The following is an 18255-nucleotide window of genomic DNA, read 5'->3' as shown; positions in this document are numbered from 1 at the left end:
ATCTTTTTGGGACTTTTATCATGAACAGGTGTTGAATTTTGTCGAATGCTTGCTCAGCATCTAATGAAATGATCATGTGGTTTTTATCTTTGAGTTTGTTTATATCGTGAATTATGTTGAAGGATTTCCATATATTGAACCATCCCTGCATCCCTGGGATGAAGCCTACTTAATCATGATGGATGACAGTTTGATTGTGTTGGTGGATTCAGTTTGTGAGAATTTTATAGAGTATTTTTGCATTGATATTCATAAGAGAAATTGATATGAGATCTCTTTCTTTGTTGGATCTTTGTGTGGTTTAAGTATAAGAGTAATTGTGACTTCATAGAAGGAGTTTGGTAGTGCTCCATCTGTTTCTATTTTGTGGAATAGTTTGGACAGTATTGGTATGAGTCTTCTTTGAAGGTCTGATAGAATTCTGCATTAAAACCATCTGGTCCTGGGGACTTTTTGCTTGGAAGACTTTTAATAACTGGTTCTATTTCTTTAGAAGTTCTGGGATTGTTTAGATGGTTTATCTGTTCCTGATTTAACTTTGTTTCATGATATTTGTCTAGAAAATTGTGCATTTCCTCCAGATTTTCTAGTTTTGTTGAATATAGGCTTTTGTAGTAGGATCTGCTGACTTTGAATTTCCTCAGATTCTGCTGTTCTTCAGATTCTCCCTTTTCATTTCTGATTTTGTTCGTTTGTATATACTCTCTGTGTCCTCTACTTTGTCTGGCTAAGGGTTTATCTATCTTGTTGATTTTCTCAAAGAACCTGCTCTTGGTTTTGTGGATTCTTTGTATAGTTCTTTTTGTTTCTACAGGGTTGATTTCAGCCCTGAGTTTGATTATTTCCTGCCTTCTACTCATCTTGTGTATATTTGTTTGTTTTTGTTCTAGAGCTTTTAGGTGTGCTGTGCTGTCAAGCTGCTGATGTATGCTCTCTCCTGTTTCTTTTTGCAGGCACTCAGAGCTATGAGTTTTCCTTTTAGCACTGCTTTCATTGTGTCCCATAAGTTTGGGTATGTTGTGCCTTCATTTTCATTAAATTCTAAGAATTCTTTAATTTCTTTCTTTATTTCTTCCTTAACCAAGTTGTCATTGAGTAGAGCATTGTTCAACTCCCATGTATATGTGGGTGTTTTGTAGTTATTGTTGTTATTGAAGACCAGCCTTAGTCCATGGTGATCTCATAGGATGCATGGGATTATATCTATCTCCCTGTATTTGTTGAGGCCTGTTTTGTGACCAATTATATGGTCAGTTTTAGAGAAGGAACCTTGAGGTGCTGAGAAAAAGGTATATCCTTTTGTTTTAGGATGTAATGTTCTATAAATATCTGTTAAGTCCATTTGGTTCATAACTTCTGTTACTTTCTCTATGTCTCTATTTAATTTCTGTTTCCATGATCTGTCTATTGATGAGAGTAGGGTGTTGAAATCTCCTACTATTATTGTGTTAGGTGCAATGTGTGCTTTGAGCTTTAGTAAGGTTTCTTTTATGAATGTAGGTGTCTTTCCATTAGAATATAAATATTTAGGATTGAGAGTTCATCTTGGTGCATTTTTCCTTTGATGAATATGAAGTGTCTTTCTTTATCTTTTTTGATGACTTTTGGTTGAAAGTCGATTTTATTCAATATTAGAATGGCTACTCCAGCTTGTTTCTTCAGACTATTTGTTTGGAAAGTTGTTTTCCAGCCTTTTATTCTGAGGTAGTGTCTGTCTTTGTCGCTGAGGTGTGTTTCCTCTATGCAGCAAAATGCTGGGTCCTCTTTACATATCCAGTCTGTATATCTTTTTGTAAGGGAATTGAATCCATTGCTGTTGAGAGATATTAAGGAATAGTGATTGTTGCTTCCTGTTATTTTCATATTTAGAGGTAGAATTATATTTTTGTGTCTCTCTTATTTTGGTTTCATTGCAAGTACTGGGTAGTTTCTCTCCTTGTGTTGGAGTTTTGTATCTATTATCCTTTGCTTGGCTGGATATGTAGAAAGATATTTTGTAAATTTTGTTTTGTCATGGAATATCTTGGTTTCTCCATCTATGTTAATTGAGAGTTTTGCTGGATATAGTAGCCTGGGCTGGTATTTGTGTTCTCTTAGGGTCTGTATGATGTCTGCCCAGGATCTTCTGGCTTTCATTGTCTCTGGTGAGAAGCAGGTACAATTCTTATATGTCTGCCTTTATATAACACTTAACACTTTTCCCTTACTGCTTTTAATATTCTCTCTTTGTTTTGTGCTTTGGTGTTTTGACTATTATGTGACAGGAGGAATTTCTATTTTGGTCCAATCTATTTGGAGTTCTGTAGTCTTCTTATATGTTTATGGACATCTCTTTCTTTAGGTTAGGGAAATTTTCTTCTCTAATTTTGTTGAAGATATTTACTGGCCCTTTAAGTTGGGAGTCTTCATTCTCTTCAAAACTTATTATTCTTAGGTTTGATCTTCTCATTATGTCCTGGATTTCCTGGATGTTTTGGGCTGGGAGATTTTGCATTTTACATTATCTTTGAAGGTTGTGTCAATGTTTTCTATGGTAACTTCTGCCCCTGAGATTCTCTCTGTTGGTGATGCTTGCATTGATGACTCCTGATCTCTTCCCTAGGTTTTCTATCTCTAAGGTTGTCTCCCTTTTGCTTTCTTTATTGTTTCTATTTCCATTTATAAATCTTGGACTATTTTGTTCAATTTCTTCACCTGATTGGTTGTGTTTTCCTGTAATTCTTTAAGAGATTTTTGTGTTTCCTCTTTAAGGTCTTCTACTTGTTTACTTGTGTTGTCGTGTATTTCTTTAAGGGAGTTATTTATGTCCTTCTTAAAGTCCTCCATCATCATCATAAAATGTGATTTTAAATCTAAATCTTGCTTTTCCAGTGTGTTTACATATCCAGTATTTGCTTTGGTGGGAGAACTGGGCTCTGATGATGCCAAGTACTCCTGGTTTCTGTTGCTTAGGTTCCTGTGCTTGCCTCTTGCCATCAGGTTGTCTCTGGCATTAGCTTGACTTGCTGTTTCTGACAGTGGCTTGACCCTCCTGTAGGCCTCTGTGTCAGGACTCCTGTAGACCTGTTTTCATGTTTTCTTTCAGCTGTTTTTGAGAACAGAGTGCTCTGCTCTCAGGTGTGTAGGTGCTCCTGGCAACTGGCTTTCAGTTTTCAGAGCAGGCAAGAATTGGAAGGGTCCTGCCCATGACTGCTCCTAGGTCCTTGTGCCCAGAGGACACAGATGGCACTAGGCAATTTCCTCTTGGGTCGGGAATATGGGCAGAGGGTAGTCTCTCTGATTTCACAGAAGTGTCTGCACTTCTGAGAGTACAGCTCTCTCCTCCATGGGATTTGGGTGCAGGGAGCTGTTTGACCAGTTCAGTTTAGTTCTGGGCGCAGATCAGAACCACAGGTACCTGCTGCTGACTTGTCCTATATTCCTGAGTTCAGAGGCACCATGCAGTTTCCTCCTGGGCCAGGGATGTGGGCAGAGGTGGGCAGAAGTGGCAGTCTGTCCTGTGGTCTCAGGATAGTCCACAGGATAGTTCTTGGTGTTTAGCTCTTTCCCCCATGGGATTTGGGCAGGGAACTGTGAGATGGGATCAGTTCAGTTCTGGGCACAGCCAGAAACCACTGCCTGTCTTTCTCTACAGATTAATGGGTCTCATTATGTAGTCCTGACTGCCAATCCACTATATAGACCTGGTTGTCCTGCAACTCATAGAGATCTGCCTATCTCTGCTTCTCAAATGTTGGGATTAGAGGTGTTTGTCATCACACCCAGCTCTGATGACTATCTTAAACATAATTAAAAGTATGCCTCTCAGGATGATCACAAAGTCACAACCAGCAGGAACTACATAGGGAGTTCTACACCACCTAACTTGCACAGCAAGTTCTTGCTTCCCAAAAAGAGAGAATGAGTCTGTAACTTTTATATCAAACTAACTCGACGATAAAGCTAATAATCAAAATTATTGTTAAAGTAATAAATTATAAAATTATGTGTTTATGTGACATTAAAGTAGAAGTAAAAATGTCTAGAAGAACAAAGGAAACTAACAAGTGAGACTTTAAAAAAGGGAAGTTAGAAGGGTGTAGTTGGATATCAGCATACAATATACGCTTGTATGGCTATCTAAAGAGAAAATAAAAGTTTAAAATAAAGGAAAATGTACAATGCAAAAAAATGAAGATGATATGAGGAATTGAGGAGTTCACAAATGAGTGTGCATGAGAAACACATGATTCATCCCAAAACAGTGTGGAATAATCACCATGTTATAGGACATAAAGCAAGGCCAGCAGCTGGAAGACTTCCTGAAGAGGAAGGCTGTAGTAAGTCTTGGGAAATGAACTGAAGTGAACTCACTGTTATCTAAGTATGGAAAAGAACTAGCTTGAGCCAGGACAGATAGGAAGGAATTGTGACCACAGCAAGAATGTAGAGGACTACAGTAAATGGTGTTAAGGGTTGGAGAGATGGCTCAATGGTTAAATTAAGAGCACCAACTGCTCTTGCAGAGGTCCTGAGTTCAATTCCCAATAACCATATGGTGGCTCACAACAATCTGTAATGGTGTCCAATGCCCTCTTCTGGTGTATCTGAAGACAGCTACAGTAGGCTCATTTACATAAAATAAATAATTTTTTAAAGTGTTAAAACAGTGTTAACTTATTTCATAAACAAAAGGTGGTTTTGAATACTCTAGAACAATACTAGCCAAAAGACAAATGCCCGCCCTTGAGTAGTTTTACAGTCTAGTGCTAAATTTGACAACTCACACTATGTCAGCATCATACGAACACAGGAGACTGGGATCCACACCTAGTCCTGATGAAGCCCACATATTAGCATTTAAAGAAAACACATATGATTCTAAAATACAGCCATAAGAAGGGTAGACCTGATGGAAGAGAAAGGAAACAAATTTTAAACAAATTACATATCTGTAAAATGTACAGTTATATAAGTAGAGGCCGAAGTTGTTAGTGGAAGGCAGGGTAGTAAAGGTACATATTCATATTAGAAGAGGAGAGAGAAGTTGTCAGTTTGACAGGAATGACCTTTTAAAATCTAAAGAACAAAAGTAAAAGGAAATCAATAGGATAATACTTTTTATGAGAAGTTGCAGCAATGATCCAAGAAGGAAAACAGAGCCTGTCATATTCAAGTAATGGAGCAAAGGAGTGAGCAAAAGATGGGGAAAAGAAAATCACATGAGGTGTGAGACACAACAGATACATCAGATACATCAGATACACTGGCTTACAGGTGAAACCAATCAAATGAAAGAAGGGGAAAGGGCAAGTAAAGGGTTTGTAACTGGAATGGAATGAAAGCCAGCTTTAAGAGTTCAAGGCACAGTATGAGAAGAAAGGCCGAGGCTGTAACTCTGAAGACACCAATGGTATGAAGGAGATCAGTGAAGGCTATTATGAAAAGAGACAATTAAGAAGGAGCTGGCAAAGACAAGAGAGGATTCTGGAATTCTAGAAAGCAAGCATACACATCCCACCTAAAATGATCCTGGCAAAATACGGGATGTTCATAAGTGAAGTCAAACCATGCTCATTAAAATGGAACAAAAGAAAGAAACAGTGCTTGGGAGCTAATATCCACTTATCAGTGAATGCGTACCACGTGTGTTCTTTTGTGACTGGGTAACCTCACTCAAGATAATATTTTCTACTTCCATCCATTTGCCTAAGAATTTCATGAAGTCATTGTTTTTAAGAGCTGAGTAGTACTCCATTGTGTAGATGTAGCACATTTTCTGTATCTGTTCCTCTGTTGAGTTACATCTGGGTTGTTTCCAGCTTCTGGCTATTATAAACAAGGCTGCTATGCACATAGTGGAGCACGTGTCCTTGTTATATATTAGAGCATCTTTTGAGTATATGCCCAGGAGTGGTATAGCTGGGTCCTCAGGTAGTACTACGTCCGGTTTTCTGAGGAACTGCCAGACTGATTCCCAGAGTGGTTGTACCAGTTCGCAATCCCACCAACAATGGAGGAGTGTTCCTCTTTCCCCATATCCTTGCCAACATTTGCTGTCATCTGAGTTTTTGATCTTAGCCATTCTGACTGGTGTGAGGTAGAATCTCGGGGTTGTTTTGATTTGCATTTCCCTGATGACTAAGGATATTGAACAGTTCTTTAGGTGCTTCTTGTCCATTCGATATGCTTCAGGTGATAATTCTTTGTTTAACTCTACCCTATTTGTAAAAGGGTTATTTGGCTCTCTGGAGTCTAATTTCTTGTGTTCTTTGTATATATTAGATATTAGCCCTCTATCGAATGTAGGATTGGCAAAGATCTTTTCCCAATCTGTTGGTTGCGATTTTGTCCTATTGACAAAACACAATTCACAGACCACATGAAGCTCAAGAAGAGAAGGGAGAACAAAATACTAATATGAGGTAGAGGGTGGGAAGGACTTGGAAGGAAGGGGAGAGGGAAGGGGGCCAGGACCAGGTATGGGAGGAGATAGGGATGATACACAGAGTCAGGAATTTAAACAGAGGTTTGTAGCAATAAGAGATGAGGAACTGGGGGCAGCCACCAGCAAGTCCCAGATGCCAGGACCCCGGGACCCAACAAGGATGAGATTAGCTGAAATGCCCAACAAAGCAGAGAGAGAACCTAGAGTCCATATCCAGACTTATGCAAGGCCCCAGGTTGGGGGATGGGGCCACCCACTCATCTACCAACATTTAACCCAGAATGGCTCCTGTCTAAAGGGAATATGGAGACTAAGTGTGGAGCAGAGGCTTAAGTAAAGGCCATTCAGAGATTGCCCCAGTGGGGGTCCATTCCATATACAGACAGCAAACCCAGACACTATTGCTGTTGCCCAGAAGTGCTTGCTAACTGGAGTCTTGGAAATAGCTGACACTAGAATGCTAATACTTTCTACATATATAATCACGCAGAGTTACCTTGTTCTACCTGAAGTGCTTGCCTTTCAACACTTTCTCCAAATTAGCACATGAAGCAGTCCTAAGTTAGGTTCAGTCTTGTTTTGCACATGCTGTCAGCCACTATTCTCTTAGAGTGATGTCTACTCCATCTGAAAGCTAATTAAGCTTGCAGAAAAGGCTTAAATTAACCCAGAAATATGCAAGACATAGTGGAAGTTTGGGTTCGTTGATTATGCCTGATCTCCTTGGGAAATTATCAAAATGATCATTAAGAAATAATTAGAAGTGCTGAACTATATTTATGTACCCATCATGCACTTCTCCTTCCAGTCAGGTGTAATAACTGCCTTTGAAACATCATTCCAGTTCCTTGAAATTTATTTCATGCTTAAAAAGTAATAATAATAGGAATATGACCCTAACCTAATGATCACTTCCTAGAATAAAAGAAACACGCTAATTTTCAAATGAGTTACATTATTTTTGATTCATTTATATTAGCTCATTCATTATGAAGATATCAGTCTTGCTAGCATATTCATTGTTAGATGAAGAATATGTATATATATGTCAGGTAACAAAGGTGCTGGGATTTTAATGCTGTCACTTGCCAGCCTAGTATTTTAGCTTGAGACACTGAACTTGCTTAGTTTTTATTTCCAATCTCTTTATTTCTTTTATTGGATATTTTTAATTTATATTTCAAATGTCATTCCCTTTCATGATTTCCCAGCCATAAGTCCTCTCCCCATTCCCCTCTACTTCTTCTATGAGGGTGTTCCCCCTCCCAAATCATCCCCCACTTGCCACTTTCCCTGACATTCCCCTGAATTGGGGCAACCAGCCTTGGCAGGACCAAGGATTTCTCCCCCCCCTTGGTGCCCAACAAGGTCATCCTTTGCTACATATGCAGCTGGAGCTACGAGTCTGTCCATGCGTAGTCTTTGGATAGTGGTTTAGTCCCTGGGACCTCTGGTTTGTTGGTATTGTTGTTCTTATGGGGTTGCAAGCCTCTTCAGCTCCTTCAATCCTTTTTCTAATTCTTCCAACGGGGACCCCATTCTCAGTTCAATGTTTTGCTGCTAGCATTTGCCTCTGTATTTGACATGCTCTGGCTGAGCGTCTCAAGAGACAGCTATATCAGGCTCCTGTCAGCATGTATTTCGTGGCTTCATCAATATTTTCTAGTTTTTGTGGCTATATATAAATGGGCTCTATACCCAGGTGGGGCAGGCTCTGAATGGCCATTCCTTTAGTCTCTGCTCCAAATTTTGCCTCTATATTCCCTCGTATGAATATTTTTGTTCCCCCTATTAAGGACTGAAGCATCCACACTTTGGTCATCCTTCTACTTAAGTTTCATATGCTCTGTAAATTTTATCTTGGGTAATTCAAGCTTTTGGGCTAATATCCACTTAAAAGTGAGTGCATACTCTGTGTGTGTGTGTGTGTGTGTGTGTGTGTGTGTCTGTGTCTGTGTCTGTGTCTGTGTCTGTGTCTGTGTCTGTGTGTTTCTTGTGATTGGGTTACCTTACTCAGGATGATGTTTTCTAGTTCCAGCCATTTTCCTTTTGAATTTCATGAAGTCAATGTTCTTGATAGCTGAGTAGTACTCCATTGTGTAGATGTAGCACATTTTCTGTATCCATTCCGCTATTGAAGGATATCTTGGTTCTTTCCAGCTTCTGGCTATTATAAATAAGGCTGCTATGTACATAGTAAAGCATGTGTCTTTGTTGTATGTTAAAGCATCATTTGAGTATATGCCGATGAGTGGTATAGCTTGGTCCTCAAGTAGTGCAATGTCCAATTTTCTGAGGAACCTCCAGACTGATTTCCAGAGTGGTTGTACCAGTTTGCAATCCCATCAGCAGTGGAGGAGTGTTCCTCTTTTTCCACATCCTCACCAGCATCTGCTGTCACCTGAGTGTTTAATCTTAGCCCTTCTGACTGGTGTGAGGTGAAATCTCAAGGTTGCTTTGATTTGCATTTCGCTGATGACTAAGGATGTTGAACATTTCTTTAGGTGCTTCTCAGCCATTCAATACTCCACAGCTGAGAATTCTTTGCTTAGCTCTGTAACCCATTTTTAATGAGGTTATTTAGCTCTCTGGAGTCTAATTTCTTGAGTTCTTTGTGTATTTTGTGTATCAGCCCTCTATTGGATGTAGAATTGGTGAAAATCTTTTCCCAATCTGTTGGTTGCCATTTTGTCCTAATGACAGTGTCCTTTGCTTTACAGAAACTTTGCAGTTTTATGAGGTCCTATTTGTTAATTCTTGATCTTAGAGCATTAGCCATTGGTATTTTGTTCAGGAAATTTTCCCCAGTGCCCAGACTCTTTCCCACCTTTTCTTCTATTAGCTTGAGTGTATCTGTTTTTTTGTTTTTGTTTTTTCGTTTGTTTGTTTGTTTTATTGTTTTTGTGGTTTTTTGGGTTTTTTGTGGAGGTCCTTGATCCACTTGGACTTAAGCTTTGTACAGGGCGATAAGAATGGATCAATTTGCATTCTTCTGCATGCTGACCTCCAATTGAACCAGCACCATTTGGTGAAAATGCTGTCTTCTTTCCATTGGATGGTTTTAGCTCCTTTGTCAAAGATCAAGTGGCCATAGGTGTGGGTTTCATTTCTGGGTCTTCAATTCTATTCCATTGATCTACCTGTCTATCTCTGTATCAATATCATACAGTTTTTATCACTATTGCTCTGTAATACTTCTTGAGGTTAGGGATGGTGATTTCCCCTAGAAGTCCTTTTATTGTTGAGGATAGTTTTCACTGTCCTGGGATTTTCATTCTTCCAAATGAATTTGCAAATTGTTCTTTATATCTCTATGAAGAATTGAGTTGGAATTTTGATGGAGATTGCATTGAATCTGTGGGTTGCTTTTGACAAAATGGCCATTTTTACCATATTAATCCTGCCAATTCATGAACATGGGAGGTCTTTCCATCTTCTGAGGTCTTTTTCAATTTCTTTCTTCAGAGACTTGAAGTTCTTATCATACAGATCTTTTACTTGCTTGGTTAAAGTCACACTGAGGCATTTTATATTATTTGGGACTACTGTGAATTCATTTCCCTAATATCTTGAGTAGAGTAAGGCTACTGATTTGACTGATGCTGTTTATCAGGCTTAGTAATTCTCTAGTTCCAATCTCTTTAAAGGGGGGAATAAAAAGGATATTTGCAAGAATTAAATGAATTAATGTGTACAAAATATTGTCCAGATAAAAGGTAATACACTCTGATTATGACTTAAAACAAAGAGTTATGTATCTGTTCCCTTGAAGATTTTTAAAGATTTATTTTTGTTTCTGTGTATGTGTATGTTTCTGTGTGAATATATGTTATATGCATGCAGATGCTTCAAGAGACCAAAAGAGAGCATTAGATCCCCTAAAACTGGAATTACAAGGAGTTGTGAGCCACCTGGTGCGGGAGCTAAGAATTAACTGCTGACCCATTTCTCCAGCACCCTATTTTGATGAATTTTCAAAGTACTACACAAAGGCAAAGTATTATTGGCACTGATATTATATAAGTAACTATTATAAAAATCTATATATATTACAATTTTTGCTTCAATCTACATTCCATATAAATATATGTTTAGTATAAATTTTTTCGTTTTTTCAAGTATTGAAAGGAAAAAAGTTTAAAATTGCCCCCTAGACAAAAGTTGAAGCCAAAAGCAGGCCCTGTAACTGCCTGTTCCAGAAACTAGCTGATCACAGAAAGAGTAATTGCACCAACTGGTTCAGCCACTTTGTTCCAAAAACTAGCTAACCATAATAGCAGCTGACCATAACAGTAGCTGACCATAGTAGCAAGAACTGGTTAACCATAAAGTTAGATTAAAATCTTAAAGAACAATCATGAGAAACAGGAGGTTCTTCCTTGTGATTCGGTATGGTTTTTCCTTTAAATACCCCTTCTTCCAACCATTCTAGGTCCTCTACCCCTGTGTGGGATATGAGTCTCGACCCCAATGCATTGGTTTCTGTCATCCCTATCAATAAACCTCTTGTTGATTGCATCAAGATCGGTCTCTCGTTAGTTCTTGGGGGGTTGCGTCATCCCATGACTTGAGTGAGGGTCTCCCTGCTCTGGGGGTCTTTCAGTATGAATTAAGAGGTAAAAGTTTATAATTGTATACTCCAACCTGATAGACAATTGTAAGCATTTGAAGTTCAGGAAAATAACCCTACATATCAATGGACTTTAGATTGTCCCTGAGACAGCTAAATTATATTTCCATTATTCATAAATGAATGCCTTTTATACATCACACTTTTTACTCAGCACTGAAACACAGTAGACATTTCCAAAAAGCTTCTAAGGCAAAGGACACTGAATAGGACAAAATGGCAACGTACAGATTGAGCAGAAGAGCTTCAGTAATCCTGCATCCAATAGAGGGTTAATATGAAAAGTACATAAAGAACTCAAGAAATTAGACTCCAAACAACCAAATAACCCAATTAGAAATGGAGTACTGAGCTAAACAGAGAATTCTCAACAGAGGAATCTCAAGTAACCAAGAAGCACTTAAATGTCCAACATCCTTAGTTATCAGAAAAATGCAAATCCAAATCATCTTACACACATCAGAATGGCCAAGATAAAATAGCTCAAATGATAGCACCTCCTGGTGAGGATGTGGAGCACTCCTCCATTGCTAGTGGGAGTGCCTACTTGCACAACCACTTTGAAAATCAATGTAGTGGTTTCTCAGAAAACTGAGAATAATTCTACTTCAAGATCCATATATACCACTCCAGGCATATATCCAAAAGATTCCCCACTATACCACAGAAACACTTGCTCAACTATGTTCATTGCAACTTTATTCATAATAGCCAGAAATTGGAAGCTGCCTAAATTCTCATCAGTTAAATTATATATATATATATATATATATATATGTATATATATATATATGTACATCCACTCAATGAAATACTATTCAGTCATTAAAAACAAATTCATCGTGAATTTTGATGGTAAATAGATGGAACCTGTGAATATCATCCTGAATGAGGTAACCTAGACCCCTCCTAAAAAAACATGCATGGTATGCATTCATTTATAAGTGGATACTAGCCATAAAATATAGAATATCCACACTACACTCCACAGACCCAAAGAAGCTAAACAAGAAGGCCCAAGGTTGTTTATCAGCTGTAGCAATTTTCTGTTATAAATTTTGGAGTAGCTTACATACTATCATATTATCTACAAATCATAATGCTTTGACTTCTTCCTTTCTAATTTGTATCCCCTTGATCTCATTTTGGTGTCTTATTGCTCTAACTAAAACTTCAAGTACTATACTGAATAGATATGGGGAGAGTGGGCAGCCTTGTCTTGTCCCTGATTTTAATGGAATTGTTTTAAGTTTCTCTGAATTTATTTTGATGTTGACTATTGACTTGCTATATATCGCTTTTATCGTGTTTACATATGCATTTTGTACCCTGATCTCTCTATGACTTTTAACAATCTCTATGATTACTTTTTGTCAACGGTTTTTTCAGCATCTAATGAGATAATCGTGATTATTTTTCTTTCAGTTTGTTTATATGGTGGATGATATTGGTGGATTTTTATATATTGAACTATATACCTGCATCCCTGGGATGAAGCCTACTTGATCATGGTGGATGATGTTTTTTATGATGTTATTCTTGTATTCAGTTTGGGAATATTTTATTGAGTATATATACATCAATGTTCATAAGAGAACTTGGTCTGAAATTCTCTTTTTTTTTTGTTGAGTCTTTGTGTGGTTTAGATATAAGGGTGACTGTGTCTTCCTAGAATGAGTTTGGCAGTGTTCTTTCTATTTCTATTTTGTGCAGTAGTTTAAGGAGTGTTCGTATTAGCTCTTCTGTGGAGACCTGATAGAATTCTGCACTAAAGCCACCTGACCCTGGGCTTTTTTTGGTCTGAAGAGTATTAGTGGCTATTAGTGATTGTAACTTCCTGTTATTTTGATGTTGATAGCGTTAATGTGTGTGTGTGTGTGTGTGTGTGTGTGTGTGTGTGTGTGTGTGTGTGTGTGTGTGCATGCATGAGCTTCCTTGTTTTTGCTGGTATGGAATTACTGATTCCCTGTGCTTTCTTGCTTAGAGTTTTCCTTCTTGTATTTTCTGTGGGAAGATATTGTTTAAACTTGAATTTGTCTTTAAATATCATATTTTCTCCATGTATAATGACTGAGAGTTTTGCTGGAAATAGTAGTCTAGGTTGTCATCTGTAGTCGTTTAGAGTTTGCAAAGTCCAGGCCTTTTGAACTTTTAGAATCTCTGTTGATAGGTCTGCTTTTGTCTGTTTCCTGGCCTTTTTCCTTTGCCTCTTTTAATATCCTTTGTTCTATAGATTTTTGTGTTTTGCTTATTACATGGCAAGAGGCTGTTCTTTTCTGGTCCAGTTTAATTGATGTTCTGTAAGCTTCTTGTATATTTGTATGCATCTTTTTCTTTAGGTTGGGAAAGCTTTCTTCTTTGAGTTTGTTGAATATACTTTCTGGTCCTTAGAGCTGGGACTTGTCACCTTCTTCTATTTCTATTATTCTTAGCTTAGGTCTTTTCATGGTATCCCAGGTTTCCTGGATGTTTTATGTCAGGAATTTTTTAGATTTAACTTTTTCTTGACTGATGTATCCACTTCTTCTATTATATCTTCTACACCTGAGACTCTTTCTTCCAACTCCTGTATTCTTTTGGTGATATTTGGATCTGTTGTTCCTGTTTTCTCTCCAAAGTTTTCCATCTCCAGGATTCCCTCAGTTTGTGTTTTCTTTATTGCTTCTATTTGCTCTTTTAAGTCTTGAATAGTTTTATTTATTTCCTTCACCTGATTAATTGTATTTAAAGGACTCTGTTCTTTAGGGGAATTATGTGTCTTTAAAGGCATCTACCTATTTGATTGTATTTTCTTGTATTTCTTTTAAGTGATCTATTCATTTCCTCTTTAAAGGCCTCTATCATCTTTATAGAGTTGGATTTAAGTTCATTTTCTTGTGCTTTGGTTGTGTTAGGATAACCGGGCTTGCTGTAGTAGGGTAGCTGTGCTCTGAAGGTGTCATATTGCTCTGGTTTTTGTTGATTGTGTCCTTTAGATGGCCTTTCGCCATCTGGATGGGTTTAGTCCCTGGATGTTTCTGTTGTAGTAGGTATAAGGAGAGGGCCTGACCTCAATGATCCTGGTGTGGCAGTCCTCTGAAGGGTACCCTTGGGCTGTATGTTTCCTGATGATGGTGGCCTGAGAGGTCGTGGAAGAATAGGGGGTCCAGTGGGGATAGCAGGTGGCTCAAGGCAACTGGAGTTTCCCAGAGGTCTCAGTGGGCAGGGAAGATGGGTGCGGGAAGGGAATCTAACCTGTGTGCTTTTGGGCCAGCAGGTATGATGAATGTGAACAGAGATGTGACAGGATAATGAAAAAAAGATTAAATTCTTTTTTTTTTATTATATACATTTCGAGTGTTATTACCTTTCCCGGTTTCCAGGCAAACATCCCCCTCCCCACTCCCCTTCCTTATGGGTGTTCCCCTCCCCCATCCTCCCCCTTGCCGCCCTCCCCCAACAATCTAGTTCACTGGGGTTCAGTCTTAGGGACCCAGGGGCTTCCCCTTCCACTGGTGCTCTTACTAGGATATTCATTGCTACCTATGAGGTCAGAGTCAGGGTCAGTCCATGTATAGTCTTTAGGTAGTGGCTTAGTCCCTGGAAGCTCTGGTTGCTTGGCATTGTTGTACATATGGGGTCTCGGGAGGCCCTTCAAGCTCTTCAGTAAAAGATTAAATTCTTAACAATTAAAATTTGAGAGAGATATTTAAATGACTGCAATAGCTCAGAAAATTATTAAAACCCTACTTATTTAGACTATTACCCAAATTATACCAGTGTTATGCTAACTGGCCTATTTAGAATTTAACAACTTGTGCTAAAGGGGTGGCTTAACAGTTAAGAATGTTTGTTGTGCAATCATAAAGAATGGAGTTCAGATTTCAGCACCCATGTCTTTATCTCCAGCCCTGAGTGGAGGTGGATACAAGTGAACTTCTTAGACTTGCTAATTACCAGAAGAACAGAGAAAAGCCTGAGCCCCAGTTTCAGGAAGAGACCTTGCTTCAAAGGAATGCATGGGGAACAAAGATATTCACACACACACACACACACACACACACACACACTTATATAAATAAACAGACAAGCAAATAAATAGTAGAATTTAACAACCTACTTTGACTTAAAATGTCAGTGACGTTCTTGTATGGCATTTTTTAGGGAGTAGAGATTGGAATTATTTAACATTATTTAATATAACACTATATTTATAACAATGTTTTTTATTCAATAGCAAAGAATACAGATAGGGATGGTGACAAAAAATATACATGTAAAGAGGAAAGGAATCAAATACAGTTCACATCTCAAGGATTATGTGGATACATTTTAGTCAACCCCAAAGACAAGAACAGAGTATCTCCATAAGTCCAACTGTAACTTCAGTCTAGTGTTGGTTTGGTTGGGAGGAGGAAGCTGGGAGAGCAGAAAAAGATATATATGTGTGGCATACATTCATGGTGTATGCATGCTGCTGGGTGTGGTTTCATGTTTGCAGGTGAGTCTGCATGTACGTATGCATGTATGGACTCCAAAGGTTGGCATCAAGGCTTTTCATACATTATTCCCCATTCATTTAGTCAAACAAAGTCCCTTAGTGAACTTGGAGCTAACCTAGTCAGCTTCTCTAGTTAGCCAGGTTGCCGAGGGAACCTCCTGTCTCTGCTTGCTGAACTGGCTGATTCTAATGAAGCCATCGTGTTCGTCTGGCTTTTATGTGAGTGTTGTAGATCTGAACTTCAGTTTTTATGCTTTCACAAAGAGCACTTGATTCACTTGAGTCAGCTTCCCGCCTGTTTACAGAATTCTTAAATGGGATTGGACACATAAGTACATAAACAGCTGTAGCTCAGATTCTAATTTAAGCAGTAGATACTTATCTGAAAATCATTATATTTGCATTAAATATTTAAATTAGGTTCCTATGTTTCTGTGAACTTCCCCACTTTATTTTATTCTATTCACATTTGAATATCCATACTGCCTCAGGAGTACAAAATAGCATCGTTGATCGGAAACTATGTGAACATTCTAAGAGGTGAATCGTTAGTTGTTGCTCTGACCTTGAGACTCATCAAATACAAAGAACTTAATGAGAACTGCAGGGGCATGGTGTTTCAATATAGTATAAGCACTTCAGAGTCTCCTGTTTCCTGGATCATACCTAAGGGACAGAGGCAGAAGATAGATTTGACTTTAAATGGCTGACACTCGGGCTCTTTTGTGACACAAAGACCAGAACAGTGGAGACCAAAGTCAGAAGACTCAGCCATCCATGTGATCAGTTACTTCTTTGTCCATACCCATTCCTGAAATAATACACTGACCGATGTGTCTTCTCATGTTTCATGATGGTTCTCAGGACTCCTATGTCTTCTCAGTCATTTTGCTTTATGTGAGATGTCTAAACAACATTCTAAAACTACCTATGATCTTAAAATAATTACTTTTGCAATGACATTCCCTGCTTTCTTTATTTGTATTTGCTCCTGTAGAAGACTTTAGATTTCTTCATGTGGGTTATAATCATTTCTTTTTTTAAAAATTAACTATAGTTCCCTTTCTTCTGTATGGCATTTAGGGAGAAATTGGAAAAGAAATGTACATCATCAAGCATGGAGAAGTCCAAGTTCTTGGAGGGCCTGATGGTGCTCAAGTTCTGGTTACTCTGAAAGCTGGGGCAGTGTTTGGAGAAATAAGGTATCTGAAAGACACCTTGTAAATGTCTAAGCCCATTATTTGTCATAAAGTGACAACTGTAGGTTATAAACTATATCAATTTCTACTCAAGCTTATCAAATGCCTGATATTCTGCTGAGACCATTGGAAAATTATCCTATCCTATCCTATCCCATTCTCCTCACCTGTAGGAAATAAAGACAATAGTTGATACTTCGTGAGTAAATATTAAATGAAAGACATAAAATATTTTAAAGAAATTAAGCTAATTTACCAACCTCTTTGATTTGTGCTATTGTAACTCTAATTATTAAGGTGATGAGACCAAAGAAGAATAAATAGGGTCAAGTAAGGAACAAGGAAAACAAGTGTATGAACTAGGGTTTAATTTGGTACCTGTTCATAATGGCATTACTACCTATTCAAAACCACTTTGTTAGCCTAACAAACCTTTTCTGACCACTAGATAACACTTCTACTTTTTCTTCTTCCTATTTATTTTGGCATGTGCATGTTAATTCACCATATGCTGAGCATTAATTACAAACTAGGTACTGACCTAGGTTCTAGTACTAAAGAATATAACAACTTGTTCTTTTTTCTACTCTATCCCCACTTCATATTAACATAAGAGTTTCCTTAGAATGTTGAAGCATATTACTTTTCTGTTGATACAACTGCTCTGTTTTTAAATATCCTCTTCCTTCTTAACAACTAGATGTGCATACCACTGACCTGTACTGCAGTAGTGGTAGGGAAAAACTTCTTAGAATGTCCAAGACCTGTATTCTTAGTCTATCTCCTGTTAGCTCCTTATGGGAAGCGCTTTCAAAAGTAATTTAATATTTCTGTGATTTAATCATCTCTGTTATTATCAAGGTAATAAAATATACAACAAACCTAATCTGAAACATTACAGAAATTAATTAGCTGACCTTCCCAAGGGCTTTATTCCCTGAAAAGTAAGGTCTATAAATACAAGCACATTAATTGCTGATATTATCATCACAGGAGGAAATAGCCTAAGAATAGAATGCAGGTGTTGCTGAGTTAGCACTACAAGGAACCAGGCACCCCTGACTTCAGTACCTTAAGTAAATCCCCTCTTTCGGATTTGGGTTAAAACAGTAAAGCCCTCATTCCCTAAGCCTGCAACAGTCTTCCTAATTCAAGCAGAGATTTTTGCCTTAATTCACTTCTTGGCTGTAGCTGAAAAAAGAAAGAAAGAAAAAAAAGGATGTGTTTGCCTTTCCCAGATGCTCATGGACTTCACAGATCCACATCTGTCTCCCAGACCTAGGCTCCAGTCATTTCTTACAAATGGAGGCACATCTGCCAAACATCCAGACACTGGAAAGATCTTGTAATAGTGTTTACTACTCAGAAATGCTGTGACCTTTGTTAAAATGAGCTAAATCTAGCACTGTCACGTAGCTTTTTACAGATTTCTTTTTTTCTTAGAAAAAACATAAGAAAGAAAATGGTGGAGAGATTTCAAGGACACAATATATATTAAAGCAACCATACACAACTTAAA

The 18255-nt window shown here is 38.1% G+C and overlaps 1 protein-coding gene across 1 annotated transcript in view; it reads left to right on the top strand.

Moving 5' to 3' along the window:
- Cngb3 (cyclic nucleotide gated channel subunit beta 3) overlaps window positions 1-18255 on the top strand; it is a 191198-nt gene that overhangs the window by 154029 nt on the left and 18914 nt on the right. Inside the window, exon 15 of the mRNA XM_032890369.1 lies at window positions 16621-16739. Within this exon, the coding sequence (XP_032746260.1) occupies window positions 16621-16739 (119 nt within the window). The remainder of the gene's footprint in view (window positions 1-16620; window positions 16740-18255) is intronic.

The sequence above is a fragment of the Rattus rattus genome, chromosome 1 (genome assembly GCF_011064425.1).
Source record: "Rattus rattus isolate New Zealand chromosome 1, Rrattus_CSIRO_v1, whole genome shotgun sequence".
NCBI lineage: Eukaryota > Metazoa > Chordata > Mammalia > Rodentia > Muridae > Rattus > Rattus rattus.
The sequence above is the reverse complement of the archived record's forward strand: the minus strand, read 5'-3'. Positions and strand labels throughout refer to the sequence as shown.